General features: G+C 57.5%; 2 protein-coding genes across 2 annotated transcripts; one reads left to right on the forward strand and one right to left on the reverse strand.

Moving 5' to 3' along the window:
• The first annotated feature begins 3,450 nt into the window (after window positions 1–3,450).
• Window positions 3,451–4,475, forward strand: LOC142598847 (olfactory receptor 14A16-like). The gene has a single exon (XM_075738273.1). The coding sequence runs from the start codon at window positions 3,466–3,468 to the stop codon at window positions 4,399–4,401; it is 936 nt and encodes a 311-aa protein (XP_075594388.1). The 5' UTR covers window positions 3,451–3,465; the 3' UTR covers window positions 4,402–4,475.
• A 3,195-nt stretch (window positions 4,476–7,670) lies between these two features.
• LOC142598839 (uncharacterized) lies at window positions 7,671–17,176 on the reverse strand. Its single transcript, XM_075738266.1, has 13 exons — window positions 17,137–17,176; window positions 14,408–14,819; window positions 13,695–13,756; window positions 12,016–12,169; window positions 11,508–11,764; window positions 11,029–11,114; window positions 10,689–10,777; window positions 10,458–10,575; window positions 9,944–10,067; window positions 9,009–9,137; window positions 8,564–8,709; window positions 8,298–8,423; window positions 7,671–7,742 (listed from the first exon to the last, which is right to left on the reverse strand). Exons 2-13 carry the CDS (start codon window positions 14,484–14,486, stop codon window positions 7,688–7,690), a joined length of 1,425 nt encoding a protein of 474 aa, XP_075594381.1. The 5' UTR covers window positions 14,487–14,819; window positions 17,137–17,176; the 3' UTR covers window positions 7,671–7,687.
• Window positions 17,177–20,161: the final 2,985 nt, after the last annotated feature.

Raw genomic sequence — 20,161 nt, forward strand, 5'->3', positions numbered from 1 at the left:
GTACTCCCAGAGCAGCTCCCTGACTCCCTGTAGTGCTCCCGGTTCCACACCACTGCTCCCAGTGCAGCTCCCTGGCTCCCCTCGGTGCTCCCAGTGCCGTGCCAATGCCACTCACTGGCTCTCTTCAGTACTCCCACTGCCGCCCCAGTGTTACCAGCGCAGCCATAGTGCTCCCAAATCCGCCCCAGTGCTCCCAGTATGGCTTACACTGCCACCCCAGTTCTTTCACTGTGGCTCCTTGGCTCACTCCTAGTGCTCCCAGTGCTCCCATTGATGCCACAGTGCTACTCCAGTGCGGCTGCCATGGTCCCAGTGCCTGTCCCTGGCTCACCCAAGTGCCCCCAGTACATCTCCCAGTGCCAAACCAGTGCTCCCAGTGCAACTCCTGGACTTCTCCCAGTGTTTGCAGTTCAGCCCCAGTGAGGCTTCCTGGCTTTCCCCAGTGCTCCCAGTGCCACACCATTCCTCCCAGTGCTCCCGGGGCCAATTACTGGCTCCCCCCAGTGCTCCGGATATCTCCCCAGTACTTCCAGTACAGCTCCCAGTGCAGCCATAAGTGCTCCCAGTGTTTCCCCAGTGCTCCCAGTGTGCCTCCCTGGTCCTACCAGTGCTCCCAGTTCCACCCCAGTGCTCCCAATGTGGCTCCCTGACTCACTCCAGTGCTCTCAGTTCCACCCCAGTACTCCCAGAGCAGCTCCATGACTCCCTGCAGCGCTCCCAGTGCTGCACCAATGCTCCCAGTGTGGCTCCCTGGCTCCCCCCAATGCTCATAGAACAGGCCCAGTGCTGTGGTACAACAGGCCACCCAGAAAGAGTCTGGATGAGCCAAAGCTTTGTATTTCAACACACAGCCCATGAGGATGGAGAGATATCAGTAAGGGTAGGAAGATGCTCAAGTGAGAGCAAGGTTGGCAAGCACAGTGGATGTCCAGAGCCTTCAGGCAAACAGGTGCAGGCATAGGACAGCATAGGACAACCTGTGGTGGAGATGGTCAAGGGAGATGACAAAGCTGAAAGCCCCCAACAGAGCTGAGGTCTTTCTGCCATGTCCCCACTAAACCCTGCCCCAGGAAGAGCCCTGAGCCCTGTGTGAGGGACAGGATCTCCCCTCCCAGGGGTTGGGGTTCACAGATTGGACCTTTAAATTGATGAAGCACACCCAGGTTTCCACAGCATCAGAGCCACCTTGCCATTGCCTTTGCCTCCCTGTCATCACTGCCTCCACTTTCCTGCTCTAACCAGCCCCAGAGTTGCTTTGTCAGTCATGGCCCTCAGGGGGACCCAGTAATGCTCCAAGAAACTGTGGAGGTTGCATCGGACTGTGACTTCTTGAGAGGTTTCATCAGCTTCCTCTCAGGGTCTGAGCTTCATGGACTCATCCCCAAACCCACCAGAGGGGTCATTAACATGCCACCTTGGGCTGGTCCTCTGCTGCTGAGCTGCTCCAGGCTCCTGGGATGGAGGGACCTCATGGCAAGTGGGCTGTGCTGCAGAGAGACAGCTCTGCCCAGGAGCAGCTCCTCTGCAGAGCACAGCAGGGTGAAGGGCACTGCCAGGGTATCTCAGGGAGATGATCAAGGCAGATGAAGAGCTTAAAGGTGGTCAGGACTGGGAGGCTGACTGGGAGCTCTAAAGAAGAGAAAGCTTTGCAGCCCTTGACACGGTAAGTCTCTTGGTGCAGGGCAATGGAGCTTTCGTTCCTGGAGGCATCTCCTCAAGCTGACACAGCCAAAGAGTATGTGATCTGTAAGAAGGTGGCTATTATTAGGCAATTTTCAATAGCTGTGAAGCTACAGCGTGTAGCTGGAGGTGCCCAGTTGTGTCCTTCAGAGCAGGGTCCCTGCACCCCAGGGGAATATTCTGCCTTCCAGGGTCAACTCTCAGCTTGCTCAGAGAGCTCCCCATGCAATTGCAGGGAGAAGCTGTGGGTGGAAGAAGAAACCCCTGATAGGGCAGGGCAGGGTCTTTCTACTTTTGAGAGGGTGCTGAGTGTGTCCAGGCTTCTCACAGCTCCAGATCACCCCTGGGACATTTCACAGGGCACTTTTCAAGAAGCACATCAAGGCAATGGCTACATGGAAAGCAAGGTGCTTCCCAGAGTCAGTGCTTCCACATTCCAGCTGTGATGGTAGATGGAAATGGTAATGGAGCTTTTACTTTTGCAGAGGAGACAGACATTCCTACAGCATCAGAGTGAGTGAGGAAAAGGTTTTTCAAGGGACCTAATAAACCCACCTCAGCCCAGAGAAAGCATTCACATCACCTTTGTGGTCTCTTCAGGGCTGATCTGCTCTTCTCCTTAAGACCTGCCAACACAGAGGTGCCCCTGGGCAGTGCCCTGCTGCCAGGAGGGGTCTGCAGGGCAGAGCTGAGCACACAGAGGGTGGGATGGGCTCTGTGAGCAGGGACAGGGAGGAGAGGTGTGGACAGAGCAACAGCTCCTGGCAGGGACAGCTCCAGGCAGCAGAGACATGGGCTGGGAGTGGGAGGAAACCCCAGACAAGCCCTGGGCTAGGCTGCCTTCAGCCTGCTCTCTTTTGGTCCCTCCCTCTAGATGTCTGCTGGGCATTGTCTGCTGAGCAATGAGCTGACTCTGCCTTTAGGACATCCCATCTTCAGGACATCTGACTGTCTGCTTTGCCTGTGCTGCTGCGCTTGGGAGCTGCCCCAGAAGAGCACGGCTGTGCTGTAGGATCCCAGGCAGTGCTGAGCTTTGCCTTGGAGGTCAGTTCTCTCCTCTCAGAGGCCTTTGCTTCTCTCTCAGAGGGGCTGTGTCCTTCTCTCTCAATCACAACTCCACCTCTGGGCTGGGAAAAAGAAGAGTTTGCAGATCTGCCCTTTGAAACAGGACTCCTCTGTTCTCCTTAGAGTCTTGTTTTGTTCTATTTTTTAGAGAGTAATTTATGTTTGTCGTCACCTTCAAGGCAACAGAATCAAAAGTGCTGAGTATTTCATTAGGAGTCTAATGGACAGTGCAGCTCTCCTGACTCTGCACTAAGCTACAAAGACCTGAGCCCTTTTGCGTGAACTGTCTCAAGACTCTTTCCATTTTTGATCAGGAAATGAGTATTTCTACCCCTCAAAGCAAAAATCCCCTGATGTAATGGTCAAAAATAAAAAACACAAACAACATTCCTATAAGGACATGCTAAGCTTCTCTTGTGCAGCCTGCACTTTTCCAGCTCATGAGTGCAGAGATTTAATTTCTCCATTGAAGGTGGATTACATCTGACATGGGTTGTGTAGATTGGAGCTGTCAGAAGCCAGCTCCAAGTACCCACTGCAGCTGAGCACAGCTGACTCCTCAGCTCCTCACAACACACTCAGCAGAAAACAGAGAAAGGAAATGCATTTTGATTATTGGGCATTTCTATGAAAAAGCAAGTAGCTTTGCTCAGAGGAGTCTATCCTAAATTTACCCTGTCCTTTGCTTTTTTTAACCAGCCCCATGCCAAGAAATAGCACATGTCCAACAGCAGCTCCATGAATGAGTTCCTCCTCCTGGCATTCGCAGACACACGGGAGCTGCAGCTCTTGCACTTGTGGCTCTTCCTGGGCATCTACCTGGCTGCTCTCCTGGGCAATGGCCTCATCATCACTGCCATAGCCTGCCACCACCACCTCCACACCCCCATGTACTTCTTCCTCCTCAACCTCTCCCTCCTCGACCTGGGCTCCATCTCCACCACTGTCCCTAAAGCCATGGCCAATTCCCTCTGGGACACCAGGGCCATCTCCTACACAGGATGTGCTGCACAGCTCTTTTTCTTTTACTTTCTGATCTCAGCAGAATATTTCCTTCTCACAGTCATGTCCTATGACCGCTACGTTGCCATCTGCCAACCCCTGCACTACGGGACCCTGCTGGGCAGCAGAGCTTGTGTCCACATGGCAGCAGCTGCCTGGGGCAGTGGGTTTCTCTATGCTGTGCTGCACACGGCCAATACATTTTCTATACCACTCTGCCAGGGTAATGCCCTGGACCAGTTCTTCTGTGAAATCCCCAAGATCCTCAAGCTCTCTTGCTCAGACTCCTACCTCAGGGAAGTTGGGCTTCTTATATTAAGCTGTTTTTTAGTTTTTGGCTGTTTTGTTTTCATTGTGCTGTCCTATGTGCAGATTTTCAGGGCCGTCCTCAGGATCCCCTCTGAGCAGGGACGGCACAAAGCCTTTTCCACGTGCCTCCCTCACCTGGCTGTGGTCTCCTTGCTTGTCAGCACTGCTGTCTTTGCTCACCTTAAACCCCCCTTCATCTCCTGCCCATCCCTGGACCTCCTGGTGGCAGTTCTGTACTCGGTGGTGCCTCCAGCAGTGAACCCCCTCATCTACAGCGTGAGGAACCAGGAGCTTAGAGAGGCCCTGAGGACACTAATCCAATGGACCTTGCACCACCAACAGTAATTTGTCTCCCCTTGTCTGCAGAGTGCCCAGAACATAATTTAAGCCTCTCCCCGTTTTTGATTTTTTTGTTTGTTTTTTTTCTCTGATAATCATACTTAGAGGTAAATGCTTGTCTTCATAGCACTTCTCTTGAGGCTCTGTCCTATTGTGTCTGATCCTTGAAGAACCATGTGTCACCTCTTCCCTTCCTAATAGCCTCTCTGTAATAAAAGGGGATCTCCTGAGGGAGGTGCCTGCAGCCTGGGCTCTCCTTGATACAGTTGTGGTGAAGAACAAGACAGAGGAATTGGACTTTCCAAATGTCTTCCGCTTGGTTTTCTCCTTCTGTTTGGGGAAATAATCTCATGGTATCACTGTTAGACACCAAGCACTTAGTTGAAGGCTCTCTTCTTGGTGTCCAGGGGCATTGGAAATGGTGCACGAGCTCCCAGTCACCTTCCTCAGGCTGTCACAGGTATGATGGGGCTGATGGCAGATGTCCGTCCATGTGGAAAGGAATCTGGTGTGGTCAGGAGAGGATGGGGACAGTGCAGGTACTCCGGGGTGGGAAGTGAATGGAGACTGACGTGGTTTAGCCCCAGCCGGTAGCTAAGTGCCACGCACCGCTCGCTCACCCCTCCCCCGGCAGGATGGGGAAGAGAAGGGAAAAACAACGGCAAAGCCTCGAGGGTTTGGATAAGGGCAGTTTACTGGGACAGCAAGGGAGAGGGAAACAATCAACAACAGTGCTGATAACAGATAGTAACAATGGGTGATAACAGAGAACGATTTACCGATCCGACAACCGACCGACCGGACGCTCGACCCGTCCCGGAACCACGCCGACACATCAAACCCGTCCCTGCCCGACTAGCCCCCTTTTATGGTGAGCATGATGTCACCTGGTATGGAATAGCCCCTGGCCAGCTTGGGTCACCCGTCCTGGCTCCTTGGGAAATTAACTCTATCCTTGCCAGAACCAGGACAAGACTCAGAAGGTGAAAGACCCTGAGATTAAGTCCCCCCAGGGCAGAGCACTCACTCCAGGTACCCCCAACCAAAGACTCTGCAGTGCTCTGGGAGTCCGTGTAGATGCAGCAGGCACAGGGCAGGAGACTGGAGAGATGCAGGAGGTGCCTGAGGAGCCGCAGGGCCAGGACTCTCCTGGTGTCCTGGGGAGCAGGGCTGGCAGGGAGGCAGAGTGGGGCAAAGGCGGTCAGGGCTGGGGATCCCCTGCAGCGTCAATGCAGGAGAGGCCGAGAGTGAGTGGCCTGCGCTGGCACTTGGGGCCAGCTGCAGCCCTGGGGCCGATGGGGAGGCTGAGACCCCCCTCTGCCTCCCAGCAGCTGCTGTGCCCTTCAGAGGGGCTGGGGCTGTGGGGTGAGTGCCCAGAGCTCTGCAGCAGCCCAGACTGCCAGCCCAGACTGGGCTGCTCTGCTGGGCTGCGCTGGGGAGAGGGCAGGGAATGTGGGGGAGAGCTGGGGAGGGGATGGGCTGGACTGGAAGGTGCCCAGGACAGGAACAGCCTGATGTTATCGGAGCTCTGTGACCATCCAGGGTGAGGATCCACCCCAGTGGGCATGTGGAGCAGAGCCTGATCTCCTCGAGAAGGAAGCAAGTCATCAGAGGTGCAGGAGAGAGGAGCTGGTCTGTGCCATGTTCCCTGGACACGCTGGGGAAGCTGCCCCAGGGCAATTGGGAGAAACTGCCCCAGGCATCGTCCATTTCCCTCTCTGGCCATACACCCAGCCCTGGGGAGGGACCTTTGTTGTGGGGCCAGCTCCGTCCTCCTGCTGGGCTCAGTGCCTGTCCTGGGGCACGGCCAGCCCGGTGCCGTCTCTCTTCTGTCCCAGACCCTGCAGATCCCACCGCACGGCTGACTGCTGACACCTGCATGGGACACGACTGAGGTTGTGCAGGGGCAGGTACTGGTGGGGGGCTGCCAAATGGAGGGCTGCTGCGCGTGGAGGTGTGGAGGGCTTCCATGGGGAATGTGCTGGTGGAGATGTTTCCCCACTCCATGAACGCACCCTGCTCTATCTAGTGCCTGCACTACAGGGCCGGGGGGCCATGTTGGGCAGCAGGGCTTGGCCAGCCCAGCTGAGGGGGTCTCCTCTTCTTGCCCCACGCTCTTCAGCCCGCTGTCAGCCTATAGGCATTGCCACAGTGCCTCTGCGCTGGCTGTTGGGTGTCTCCATGTGCCCTGCTCTGAGCCCATGCAGGGACCTGCCGTGGGTGTCTCTGCTGGAGCTGGGCACCATGGCCTGCCTGCACAGTCCCAGGAGATCCTGGACATGCTGCCCTTGGCGATGGGCTGTGATGGTCCTCAGCCCACAGCAGGTTCTGAGCACCAGCCCAGGAATGCTTCCCTGGGGATGAGTGCCTCCCGCTGTGCTGGCTGCACGTGTGAGCCTTGGGGGATGTCCTCACACTATGGTTCTTCCTGGTACAAAAGGGGAACCATCGTCTCCCAAAGTGATTTCAGCTGGGTGGGAGCTGTCAGTCTTGCAGAAAGGCTGGCACACAGAAAGACTCTTTGAAAAAGGAAAATCTTTTCATTGGTCTCTAGTCCCAACCCCTCCTCAGACAGCTCCTGACAGATCAGGTGCTCAGGGCCTTGTCTCAACAAATTTGGAATACCTCCGTTGGCTGAGATCCCACCATCTCCCCTGGGCCCTGCCTCCAGTGTTTGGCTCTGAGGGATTTCTCAAAACAGGGCAGCTCTCTCAGCCTCTCCCTGGACATAACATGCTCCAGGCCCCGACCACCCTTCTGGCCCCTGCTGGAAAATCTCCACTTGTTCAAGGTCGGTCTGGCTGCTGCTGCGGACCAGAGGCTGGATCATGAGCTGTCCTGGTTTCAGCTGAGACAGAGTTAATTGTCTTCCCAGCATCCAGTCTGGGGCTGTGTTTGGGATTTGTGCTGGAAACAGTGTTGATAACATAGAGATGTTTTTGTTACACAGAGATGTTTTTGTTGTTGCTGAGCAGGGCTTACACAGAGCCAAGGCCTTTTCTGCTCCTCTCACCTCCGCACCAGAGCGCGAGCACCACCTGCATCGTCCTGCCTGTGTGTTGGGATGTGCACGTGTTCGTGCTGTGGGGTGTGCGTGGACTTTATTCCCTCCTGCCCCTGCGAGCAGTTCTGGGATCACATGTCGGGGTGGGGGGGGGTGTGTGTAATCCCTTTAGATGGATCCATCACCAGGCACAGACCAGCCGGTCCAGATGGGAACAGCTCCAGACCTCTTTATTTTGTCTTTAGAGGTGGATCTTGGCAGCTGAGGAGAAGCCTCCCAGCGCCTTCGCTAACAGCCACCGCTCCCGGCACCTTCTCCTCTGCTGCGGTACCAGCATCTAGTGCTAGGGAGGAAGAAAGAAAAGCGAATGATTCTATGGACAGAGAGAAGGCAGAGAAATCCTGCAGGCGTAGCTCAGGCCACCCATGATGGGATCTGCTTGCGATGAAGCTTCAAGGTGTCACTTCAGTGGGAGAGGCCCCTGATGCCCAAGCCCAGGAGAAGGTCCCAGGTGCAGCTGGTCAGCCTGGGGCTGAGTCAGGTGGAGCTGAGACCTTGGATGTCCTGTACAGGTGTCCCCCCTCGGGGCAAGGTGTCTTGGGGCAGGACTCTGCAAGGGAAGGACGTGCTCTCTGTTTGGAAAGGGGAGAGCCAGCCATCACAGGGATCCCTCTGTCTTCAGACAGCACTTTTACATCCCACATGGAAAGCCAATTCTGGGTGCCCAGGCAGTGCCCCTTGGGTGTCAGGGAGGTCCAGCCCAAACCCACCCTCCAAAACCGGCTTCTGCCGCACGAGGGCTGTCAGAGAAATGCCCTCTTTCCCCCTGGGGCTGCCCTCCGTGGAGGGATGGGCCCTGCAGCCGGAGGAAGCACCGTGCCTTTCTGGAGATAGTTACCAGGGGAGCTGCCTCTGCCGCTCTTGATGCCGCCTGTTGTTCTCAGCGACGTGCCTGAAAATGTTCCTCCGCGCTTGGTGCGGCTCCAGCCTGTTGAGGACCTGGACCGCTCGTGGGGAAAGGTGGCTGCGACAAACAGGGAAACAGCATCCCTCAGCCTCTGTCCTACGCAAGTCCCGGATGCAGGGACGGGGGACCTGGACAGCTCTGTGGGGTCATGGCTGCTCGAGTGCCCCAGGCTGTGTCCAGAGCCAGCGCACACTTACTCAGGCTGGAGTCTCTTCAGCTGGGCTGCTGCTGCCATCTCCTCTGCTGGGAGAGGGTTTTCCACCTTCCTCCACCTCTCGTTGACCTCCTTTCTCCTGGGCTGGGCCGGAGGGTGGGGAATACAAGTGCCTCCAGTGCCGAGTGCCTGCCAAGGAGGAGATGCTCTCAGCAAACCAGACGGCAGACAGAGGTGCCGTTCCCCAGAGGACCTCTTGAAAGGAGCCTGCAGCAGGACCTGGGAGCCGGGAGACTAAGCACCACGTGCCCGTCACCACGGCTGACGGCTGCTTTTGCCCCTCGGATCCTGCTGCCCATCTCTCCCCCACGGGGATAAGCAGGCAAACCCCTGCCCTGCAGCTGGGTGTCAGTCCTGCTCCAACCCCCTGGAGACCCCCGACAGAGAGGGTCGCTGCTGCGCTCAGCGGTGTCAATCACTGCCCATACCTGGGGCGGCTGGCGGTCCTCCCCTGCAGCCCAGGCTTCCCACGCCGCCCATTCTGCCTTCGCTTGCTCTCGTCGCTCTTGCCACCAGGTCTTCACTTGCTCCCACTCTGCAGACAGCTGCCAGACCTCCTGGAGGGGACGGAAACGCAGCAGCAGCCAGGATTAGTCTCAGCTCCTAGAGGGGCTTCCTTCGGCTCTGACCCATAGTGGTGGTGCCCCTTGCCTCAGCCGGTCGGTCGGCAGCGCTTTGCCCCTACCAGATCAGGGGCCGTGGAGTCACACCAACGCATGGCAAGCACGGCTGAGTGACCAAAGACCTCCACTGCCAACCGCCTCGGAAGGACTTGGACATTTTCCATAGCCCCTGGCCAGAATAAAGTGTTTCATGGCAACCTTAGTCTGGAGAAGAGGAGGCTGAAGGGGAGACCTGATCGCTCTCTACAACTACCTCAAAGGAGGTTGTAGTGAGGTGGGTGTTGGTCTCTTCTCCCAGATAACAAGCGATAGGACAAGAGGAAATGGCTTCAAGGTGTGTCAGGGCAGGTTTAGATTGGACATTAGGAAAAATTTCTTCACCAAAAGAGTGCTCAGGCATTGGAACAGGCTGCCCAGAGAGGTGGTGGAGTCCCCGTCCCTGGAGGTGTTCAAAAACAGGCATAGACGTGGCACTTTGGGACATGGTTTAGTAGACATAGTGGTGCTGGGTGGACGGTTGGACTTGATGATCTTAGAGGTCCTTTCCAACCTTAAAGATTCTATGATTTGATGATTCTATGATGCCTTTCTGGGGGTTAGGTAGGGCTTAGATCCAAAGGGGGTGACAGGCAGGTTACAACGAACGCACGCCAAGGGATCCTTTCAGATCGGCTCTCCGCACAAAGAGGCTTTAGCCGAGTCTCAGTGGCGCGGTAGTTACAGCAAGGCAGAGCACGTACCTGCAGCACTCTCTTGCAGCCTTCGGAGGATGGGATTGCAGCGGTGGGCCTGGCTGGAGGAAATGGCTCCTGCCTGCCTGCCTCCTTGGTCTTGGGGGAGCTGCCTGGACATGGGGGGAGCACGCTGCAAAGAGACACCAGGAGGAGTCGGCATGAGCACGGGGCAATTGGGTCTCCCACTTGCAGCGGGTATCAAAGCTCCCCAGGCTGGCAGAAGAAGCGGGGGAGGTGGGGCCGTTTCCCATGGCAAGGGGGAGCCTTTCCTGAGCCCCATGGGACGGATGGCAGAGGACTGCACCTCAGGTCTGTTGTAAGGGTAAGCAAAGTGATGTGGGGTGCACTCAACATCCGCCACCTTCCCCACTAAGGGGCCTGTGATAGGGCAAACAAGCTCATACAAATCATGGGGCCTGTGCCAGGGACCTTCCCCAGTCCCTACAGCCAGTCTCCAAACGGGATGTCTCTCCTACATGGGTGCAAGGGCCCCTTTCATCTCTTCCCACAAGGGTCTCACCTGGCAGAAGTCTTCTTCTCCATGTCTGGCTGCCCGGTGCCTGGCCCCTGGCTTGGCAGTACGGGCAGGGAGAGCCTCACCCGCCTCTGCAGCAGCTTGTCAGGACACCCCTGGGAAGCTGGGAAAGGAGGAAGCTCTTCAGAGCAGCCCCGTGGGGAGTGCGTTTTAACGGGGCTGTGGTCACCCAGTGTGGGGCAGGGCCCACCTGGACAGTGGGACCTGTTCCCGTACCTCTGCTGGTCCTGTGCTTTCCTGCAGCCTTCTTGTGCCAGGTGGAGAACGCCTTGGCCACCGATCTGCTGATGACAATGAACCGAAACCTGGAAAGCAGATGGGGACACAGGCGTGAAGAAGGGTGACCCCTGCCCTCTGCAGCTCCCCAGCACTAATCCTCCTGACTGTCGTGCGAGGCATGGCATCCCTTGTCCTTGGTGGCCACGCACAGGTTTTGTTGGCAATCTGCCCCCAACACCAGAAAACACACGCGTAGCCCCAGATCAGCGTTATTTAACCAGAAACCAGGCACTTCAGGGCTTCGGTTGGTCAAGGGCTGCAGAGGAAAGGCACTCACCTCGGGAACGCTTGGGCAGGTGCAGCCTGCATCCCCCGAGCGGTGGTTGCTCCACCGGAGACCTTGGCACCCGGCATCCACAGCCTCTGCAAAGTGACATGGAGCTGTTAGAAGGATTCCAAGGCAGTTCTCTTTTGGCTCCCAAAGGAAGCAGACCTGTCTCCCGCTCCAAAAGAAAGCCCCTTCTCCAAACCAGTCTTCCAAATCCTCCTCCAGGAGCGTTAGCCCTTGCTCTGCTCTGGAGAAGCTGCACAGCAAACGCTGAGCCTGCGCAATAACAGTGCCGGGCTTTTTGCAGGGCGAGGACCCAGAAACTCAGCAGAAACTTTCTTTGCTAATGGAGAAGTCAGCGGGGGCGAGCGTGGGGAAAGGTGTTTGACTGGCCTGCCACATCCAGGCTGGCCGAGGGCGATTGGGTTGCTCACCCTTCCATAAGCTCCCAAAGAACGGAAGCAGCCCTCAAAACCTGAGCAACTTACCGTGCGAAGCAGCGCAATCCGGCTGGCCTTCCCCTCCAGCCCTGTGACACAGTCGTAATAAAACCGCATGCCCAGGACGTCGTCTTTGCAGGACAGAACGCCAATGTCCTTGAAGGCGAAGGCGAGGCGCCGCCCGTTCTGCAGTTGGAACGAGTACAAGCGTATGGTCTCTCGCACACACTCCGCCACCACGTGCTGCGGGAAGCAGGTGGCTCGCGACAGCCACTTGTAGTTCAGCGGCTTGATCTTGACGTTGCCTGCGAGGAGGAGGAACATCGTCACTGCCACAGCAGGCCAAATTTCCGTGTAAGATTTGTAACGAAATGCCAGGGAAACGGTCGTTTATAAAACAGCTCTCGGGGAGTGGTTTGTTTTGGGGAGCTCAAGCTGTCCCCCGACCTTTGGAGGCCATTCCCGACATCTCCCAGCCCTTTCCAAAGAGCAGAGAGCACACATCCTCCCCCAAGACGTGGAGGGGGAAAGTGGAGGGTGGCCACTGCCTTCTCACCGGGGATAACCACTGTAGGGAACACCAGCTCCTGCAGATGTAACGCATCGATGTCCAGCTGGAAGACTGGTCTTCGAACCGCATATGCCTCTTCGTTGCCCTGGAATTGCTCTCGGACCACAGCAAAGGTCCCAAGTCCTGTGAGCAGGACACCCTGCCCAGGAAAAAAGACAAAAGGCTGATGATGGGTGAAGTGAAAACTTTGGAAAAGGCCCATGTTCTCCATTTGTTTTCTTGCCCTCCTCAAAATACTTGCTGCCATCCCTTGGCCACAGAAAATCCCAGACATTTCCAGCCCAGGGAATACACCTGGGACTGATTCCCAGCCGTTACCCTTGGTATGGACCCAGCATAATCCCCCGTCTCTCTGCTTGGTCTCTCCACTCTGACCACAGGGAAGAGTGAAGCCCCATCGTGCACTGAATTCTTTCTCAGACTAGGTCCGGACTTGATTTTTCTCCTGGCTGATTGTGTTGGTTTTGTGTGGCAAGGTTTTGGTAGCGGGGGGGGCTACAGGGGTGGCTTCTGTGAGAAGGTGCTAGAAGCTTCCCCTGTGTCTGATAGAGCCAATGCCAGCCGGCTCCAAGACGGACCCGCCGCTGGCCAAGGCCAAGCCAATCAGCGCCTCTGTGATAACATATTTAAGAAAGACAAAAACAGTTAGAGAGCGCTTTTGCAGCCAGAGAGAGGAGGGAGAAGATGTAAGAACATCTGCAGACACCAAGGTCAGTGAAGAAGGAGGGGGAGGAGGTGCTCCAGGCGCCGGAGCAAGATTCCCCTGCAGCCCATGGTGAAGACCATGGCGAAGCAGGCTGTCCCCCTGCAGCCCATGGAAGGAGGATGAGGGGGTGTAGCGATTCCACCTGCAGCCCGTGGAGGACCCCACGCCGGAGCAGGTGGAGACACCTGAAGGAGGCTGTGGCCCCGTGGGAAGCCTGCGCTGGAGCAAGCTCCTGGCAGGACCTGTGGATCCGTGGAGAGAGGAGCCCACGCCAGAGCAGGTTTGCTGACAGGACTTGTGACCCCGTGGGGGACCCACGCTGGAGCAGTTTGCTCCCGAAGGTCTGCACCCCGTGGAGGAGACTCACGTTGGAGAAGGCCGTGAAGGACTGTCTCCCGTGAGAGGGACCCCACGCTGGAGCGGGGGAACAATGAGTCCTCCCCCTGAGGATGAAGAAGCGGCAGAAACACCGCATGAGGAACTGACCGTAACCCCCACTCCCTGTCCCCCTGTGCCGCTGGGGGGGACGGAGGTTGAAGCCGGGAGTGAAGTTGAGCCCGGGAAGATGGGAGGGGTGGGGGGAGGTGTTTTTAAGATTTGGTTTTATTTCTCATTCCTCTACTCTGTTTTGCTTAGTAATAAATAAGATGAATTCCCTCTCTAAGTTCGGTCTGTTTTGCTCGTGATGATAATTAGAGAATGATCTCTCCCTGTCCTTATCTCAACCCGTAAGTTTTTTTTCCATTGTACCTTTTCTCCCCTGTCTAATGAAAGAGGGGAGTGATAGAGCGGCTCTGGTGGGCACCTGGCCCTCAGCCAGGGTCAACCCACCACACTGATGAAGCAGCAGCTGCGGGTACATGAGGTTGTCTCGGTGTGCGGCCACGATGCTCAGGGAGGGATCGCTCCCCAGCGCCCAGGCTGTCCAGGACAAAGAGAGACCAAGAGGCCAACCCACCTTGTCCAGCTTCATCTGTGCCAGGATGTACGCGGACACAGCGTCCCAGATAGCCACAACCTCTGGAAAGCAAGGGAAAGAGGTGTCAGGCTCCAGGCCAGCCAGCTCAGTGTCTCTCGGCAAGGGGGCTGTGCCCCCATTTCAGACTGCCCGCCTTACTCTGCTCCCGGGGCAGGGCTGGAGCAGAAAAGGGGACGTGGGAAGGGCTCCGGATCAGGGCTGTGGCCACCTAACGCCCAGAAAGGGATGGCACCCCAGAGCCCAGGATGTGATCTGCCAGCCTGGCACCACAAGAGGCTCCAGAGGGAAGGAACAGAGGTTCTCCCAAAGGAGACTAGTTCAAAGTCAAGGGCTGATTTACAGCAGAGGCATTTCCAGCTGGCTCACGAGAGCCCTCTGAGAGCTGAAGGACACCCCAGCCCCTGGGATGCAGGACCTCTTTTCATCCCAGAGCCAGAACCCCAAGAGGTACCAGCCCCCAGGGAAAGCTGGCCCTGGGTGGCCCCCCTCGCCAGGGCACCAAGCCATGCCCATGGGAGCCTGGGGGCTGCGGGCAGCCGGGAGTTCTGGTCGCTACATTGTCCCCCGAGCCCTGTGGGACCCTCGGGCAGGGTTCTCGTGGCAGCCCCCAGCCCTCTCCAGCCACCCCCGCAGCTTTTGACAGCGGACAGCCCCAGCGCAACCCCTGGGGAAGGAGCTCCCAGACCCCTCACCCTTGGTGGAGAGCCGCAGGAGCGTGGGGAACGAGCTGCTCAGCTCCAAGCTGACAGCCACGGTGCAGCAGCCCTCCATCGCGCTGGCTGCTTGCCCTCAGCTCAGGGAAAGGGATGCTCTTCGCAGCTCCTCTCCCAAAACTCCTCTCTGACGTGCCCCTGCTCTGCCTGTCAGCGAGGGTCCCCCAGCACAGCCCCGCTGCCTCCTGACCCTGCTCCTGGCTGTGGAGCAGCTCCGAAGGGCAGCAGTGGAGAGCCCCTGAGCAGGGCCCAGCAGCTCCCAGGCCTCGCCGGGAAGTGCCAGCACCGACGTGGCGCTGGGGAGACCTCCCTGTGATGTGGGGCATCCCCCTGTGACATCAACCTGCATCATTTGAAGGTGCATTATGACGTCAGGAGGGAGACAGCACAGCTGGGGAGAGAGGAGAGAGATTTCACCTCTTCCCCAGGGAAACATTCATCCCTTTCTCCCCAGTCCTGTTCCAAAATCCCCGTCTGCCCCCTGCACCAACATGTCTCTGCTGCTGGGAGCCCATCCGGGCAGGTGGGGGTTGGGGGCTGGCTGCAGTCGGGCAGTGACAAGAGATGGGATCAAAGTCCTGTGCAATGCAACAGCCCCTCCAGTGTGCCCAAAATCTCCTCTCTGCTGCATGCCACTGGTGTGGCAGGAGTAGGATGGGCTTTATTGCACGGGTTGTGGCAGGAATGGAGTTAATTTTCTCCATAGCAGCCCACATGGTGCCGTGCGTTGGATTTGTGACCAAAACAGTCCTGATAACACACCGATGTTTCAGCTGTCGCTGAGCAGTGCTTACACAGCGTCAAGGCCTTCTCTGTTTCTCACCCTACCCCGCCAGCGAGTAGGCTGGGGGTGGGCAAGGAGTTGGGAGGGGACACAGCTGGGACATCGGACTCCAACTGACCAAAGGGATATTCCAGACCACATGACATCATGCTCAGCAAAAAAAGTTGCGGGGTAGAAGGAGGAAAGGGGGCATGTTTGGAATCTGGCTTCTGTCTTCCCAAGCAACTGTTACTCCTGATGAAGCCCTGTTTTCCTGCCCAGGGCTAAACCCCTGCCTGCTGCTGGGAAGTGGTGAATGAATTCCTGACTTGGCTTTGCATGTGTGCGCAGCTTTTGCTTTACCTGTGAGACTGCCTTCATCTCACCCCACGAGTTCACTCACTTTTACCCTTTGGATTCTTCTTCCCCATCCTGCTGGGAGGGAGGGAGGAAGCGAGCAGCTGTGTGGGGCTGAGCTGCATAGCGGGTTACACCACACCACCAGGACATGTTCTTGGGACAACCTCCCCCACCCATCTGCCAGCTCTTACCCCACAAGTCACTCCCAGCAAAGCTCCTCACCTGGGGCTGAGCTGGATGACTGGGGTCCAGCTGTGACCGCAGAGAGGACAAGGGCTCTCCTGGGTCCTCTGCAGCCTTTGTGACCCCCACAGATCAAGGTAGCATGGAGAGGATGGGGAGCCCTGTCGGGGAGCCCCTTCCCCAGGAAGTGACGGAGGAGGGGCCAGTGGCTGCAGTGATAGTGGTGGTTGATGCCCTCGGGAGCCAGCATGGTGCTGTCCAACGGAGATCCCGTCAATGGGGGCTGTCAGTGGAGCCCTCAGCAAGTGTAGGGAGGTTTTGGGCTCAGAGTTTGGGAGCTTCGGGGATCCAACACACTGATTTAGGGAGCCTTTGGGGCTCAGACACAGCATGGTGCTGTCCAACGGGGCTCCCGGCGATGGGGGCTGTCAGTGGAGCCCCTGGTGAGGCGGCTGTGGCCATGGTGGGTGTGTGTGGAGCCCCCAGGCAGGTGACCGTGAAGGTGGGGGGCACTGGTGGAGTCCCCCAGCGATGGGGCCAGGCGGGCGGTGGTGCTGACAGGGAGCCACACGCCTGCGAGTGCACACACACACACACACATGAACACGTGTGTGCCTCACGTGTGCGCCCAGGTAGGGGGGAAACCCCTCTCCCCCTCCCCCACCAGCTCCCTTCCCCCTCCGGAGCCCCCAACCCTGGCAGCCCCCTGCTCCCCCATGGCCCCACCCCCTTTCCCATGGCCCCGCCCCTCCTCTCACAGCCCCACCCCCTTTCAGCCAGAACCCTGCTCCCTGCCCCATGACCCCTGCTCCCCTTGTGGCCCCACCCCCTGCCCTCATGACCACACCCCTCCCCTCAAGGCCACACCCCCTTCCCCACAACTCCTCCCTCTCCCCTCACAGCCCTGCCCCATCCCCATGTGACCCTGCTCCCCTTGTGGCCCCGCCCCTTCCCTCATGACCACTCCCCCTCCCCTCCCAGCCCAGGCCTCTTCCCCATGACACATGACACCCATGGCCATGCCTCCTTCCCATAACCCCGCCCCTTCTCCATGGCTCCCTGTGCCACCCTGTGGCCCCGCCCCTTCCCCATGACCCATCCCTCACACTAACCCCGCCCCCTCACAGTGGCCCCACCCTCCCTGACCACCCAGGCCCCACCCCCTCACAGCCCCGCCCCCTCCCACCCGTGTTCCCGCCCCTTTTCTCCTCACTGAGCCCCTCCCCCCTCCCAGCTTCCCCCTCCCTCCTCCCCTCACAGACCCCTCCCCCCACTCCTCTGCCTCACACACACCCTCCCCCTCCAGGTGACACCCCCGGTCCCCTCCCCCTCCCGGTGACACCCCCCATCCCCCTGACCCCCCCAACACCACCACCACACCCCCCCCACCCCCTCCCCGTACCGGACGGAGCCGCCCACCGGGTCCCGGCTGCAGCGGCGCCTTCCTGACCGGTCTGACTGCGCATGCGTGACAGCGGGTGGGGCTCCTGCGCTCTGCGGGGGGTGGGGTCACGGCGGGGGAGGGGGAGAGGGGGCGGGGCTGGGGTGTCATGGGAACACTGGGGGAGCCAGGGAGCCATACTGGGAGCACTGGGAGCACTGGGGGAGCCAGGGAGCCATACTGGGAGGACTGGGGTGGCACTGGAGGGAGCTATGGGGAAGCACTTGGAGCACTGGGGCAGCACTGGGAGCATCAAGGGGCACTGCTGAGCGCTGGGGGGCACTGGGAGCACTGCGCACCCCAGCACATCTCCCAGTTGCCCCCCCCAGCTCCCCTTCTGGTGGAGCCATGGGGTCCTTCATTCATCCTCTGCTCCTTGACAGAGTGACGGCTCTGCTCCCATTCCTGAAAGAACCCAAGGTCGTTAGGAGCCACCCCTCATTGCCCAAGCAGCCCGAGGGGATTCACGGGGTCTTAGTGCAAAGAAAAGCAAGGAGGGCTCTGGAGAAGTGGGGGGCATGGTGAGAACTTGACACCAAAGGGACAAGAACAGAACTGCCCAGGGAGAAACCTACAGGTGATTTTCTCCAAGGGAAGAAACCCATCTGGTTTCCAAGGGGGATCTGAATCGGCATATAAAAAGCACCCAGGAAGCCAGCTGTCTGCAGCAGCAGAGCAGGAGACCACAGCAGGACGAGGTCCCAGTTCAAAAAAGAGGGGACAAATCTCTTTTCTTCCACGTGGGAACACCCTGAGCTCAGCAGATGTGTTTGGAAATGGACACGACCACCAGCAAAGCGGTGCTTTGGGTACGTGATACCTGTGAGCAGCAGCTGGGCACACGCGTACCTGGAAGAAGGTCTGAGCCAGGGCTTTGAAGGAGGTTTCCCAATCTTCTCGGTCCTTTTCCTCCTGCAGGATGCTCAAGACTACACTCTTGTCTGTAGAAGAAAAAAAGGAATACGTGAGCTTTTCTCTGTAGACTCTGAGGTCTGCCCAGAGCTCTGCTGGGTTCCTTGACAGCAAGGAGTATGATGACGTAGAAATAAGAGGAACCAAGAGCAGAAAGGATGACACAAATGCCTGCTTGGAGCAAACTATCTCCCAATCTGCTCAAGGCCTCAAGCTGGTCTGGCCTGAGCGCTTTGGATGAGCTCACCGCCCTCATGGTCCTCCTTGTCTTCTCATTGGTTTCCTGGGATGGAGACTGTACCAGGAAGGAGGAACCAATGACACCGGTCCCAGTTAAAACCTAACGACTGCAAACCTGTTGGTGACTTCCCAGAGCTTCCCAGCATCCCTCTACCTGCAGGGTTGTTCCATCTCAGGTGCTGTAGAAACAGAGGAACAGTCAACATGGCATCTTCTGTGTTCCTGCTGAGCGCTTCTGTCAGGCACACCACGTCTTTCCGAAGGTGGCCCCAGAAGAACTCTTCCATATCCTCCCATTCCTCTTTCATCAGGTCTAGAATTGCCTGGAACACAGGGCAGGTTCCTCCATTAGGCTCTCAAGATCTCCTCCCAAACTAGGCTGAATGCCCCTTACAGCATGGTAGACCTCTTTGTCAGTGTAGATCCCCAGCAGGAGGGATGAATGGAGAAAATCTCTCACAAGACCAACGCAGGCAGGCAACAGGCACCTCTCCAGCTCATTTCTCCATGAGAGAGGGCTCTCCAGGATGGACCCTTTCTCTCTTTTATCCTCGGTGTTGCATTCAGAAAGCAATTACCCACCACATCTTTTCTTATGTGCCATGATGGGACCACAGGACACATAGACCTTTGCCTTGGCCAGCCATGGTATTTTCCCCATGCCCGTGGCTCTGCGGGAGGGTTGAGTGGACGGGTGAAGCCCGCTGGGGCTGTGGAGCCAGGAGGATTGACTTACATTTCTTTCTGCATGAGGCCTGTCTCAGGTTTGTGGTCAGTCCCTCAATGGCAGCACCACACTTGCATGTCTTCACTTCCATGGGAAGCCCACACTGCATTTGGGCACAAGAGGGTGGAGGGAGAGAGAAGACTGGAAGCCCAGCTGGGTGCTGATGGCATCTAGCAAAAGCTGGGGGCACCCAGCGGGTTTCCATGTTGACGTGGTTTAGCCCCAGCCGGTAGCTAAGTGCCACGCGCCGCTCGCTCACCCCTCCCCCGGCAGGATGTGGAGGAGAACGGAAAAACAACGGCAAAGCCTCGAGGGTTGGGATAAGGGCAGTTTACTGGGACAGCAAGGGAGAGGGAAAACAATCAACAACAGTGCTGATAACAGATAGTAACAATGGGTGATAACAGAGAACGATTTTACCAATCCGACGACTGACCGACCGACCGGACGCTCGACCCGTCCCGGAGCCACGCCGACACGCCAAACCCGCCCCTGCCCGACTAGCCCCCTTTTATGGTGAGCATGATGTCACATGGTATGGAATAGCCCCCGCCAGCTTGGCTCACCTGTCCTGGCTCCTTGGGAAATTAACTCTATCCTTGCCAGAACCAGGACACATGTCCTCCACCTGGCTTTCTACATGGGGTCATTTCAACAGCTAACAACAGGCAGGAGGAGATGTGTGCCTATGAGCAAACATCTCCAGGACAACCAGGTTCTTCCTACAGTCAACAAGACATGCCTAGGCATTGATTTGGGGATGAGAGTGACCAAGACCTCGAAGCACCCGCTTCACGGCACTGCTCCCATGGGGAGTGTGGTGGGTTGACCCTGGCTGGGGGCCAGGTGCCCACCAGAGCCGCTCTATCACTCCCCTCCTTCTCTAGACAGGGGAGAAAAGGTATAACAAAAGCTTGTGGGTTGAGATAGGGAGAGATCATTCTCTAATTATCATCACGAGCAAAACAGACCGAACTTAGAGAGGGAATTCATCTAATTTATTACTAAGCAAAACAGAGTAGAGGAATGAGAAATAAAACCAAATCTTAAACCACCTTCCCCCACCCCTCCCATCTTCCCGGGCTCAATTTCACTCCTGGCTTCAAC

The sequence above is a fragment of the Balearica regulorum genome, chromosome 31 (genome assembly GCF_011004875.1).
Source record: "Balearica regulorum gibbericeps isolate bBalReg1 chromosome 31, bBalReg1.pri, whole genome shotgun sequence".
Classification (NCBI taxonomy): Eukaryota; Metazoa; Chordata; class Aves; order Gruiformes; family Gruidae; genus Balearica; species Balearica regulorum.

Excerpts from the sequence above, each read along its gene's own strand:
- LOC142598847 (XM_075738273.1), top strand. The coding sequence starts at position 3,466 with ATGTCCAACAGCAGCTCCATGAATGAGTTCCTCCTCCTGGCATTCGCA.
- LOC142598839 (XM_075738266.1), bottom strand. The coding sequence starts at position 14,486 with ATGGAGGGCTGCTGCACCGTGGCTGTCAGCTTGGAGCTGAGCAGCTCG. Across the intron at positions 8,710-9,008 it reads AGGACCGCCAGCCGCCCCAG|GCACTCGGCACTGGAGGCAC; the intron begins GTATGGGCAGTG and ends CCTCCTTGGCAG. Across the intron at positions 8,424-8,563 it reads CTGAAGAGACTCCAGCCTGA|CCACCTTTCCCCACGAGCGG; the intron begins GTAAGTGTGCGC and ends TGTTTGTCGCAG.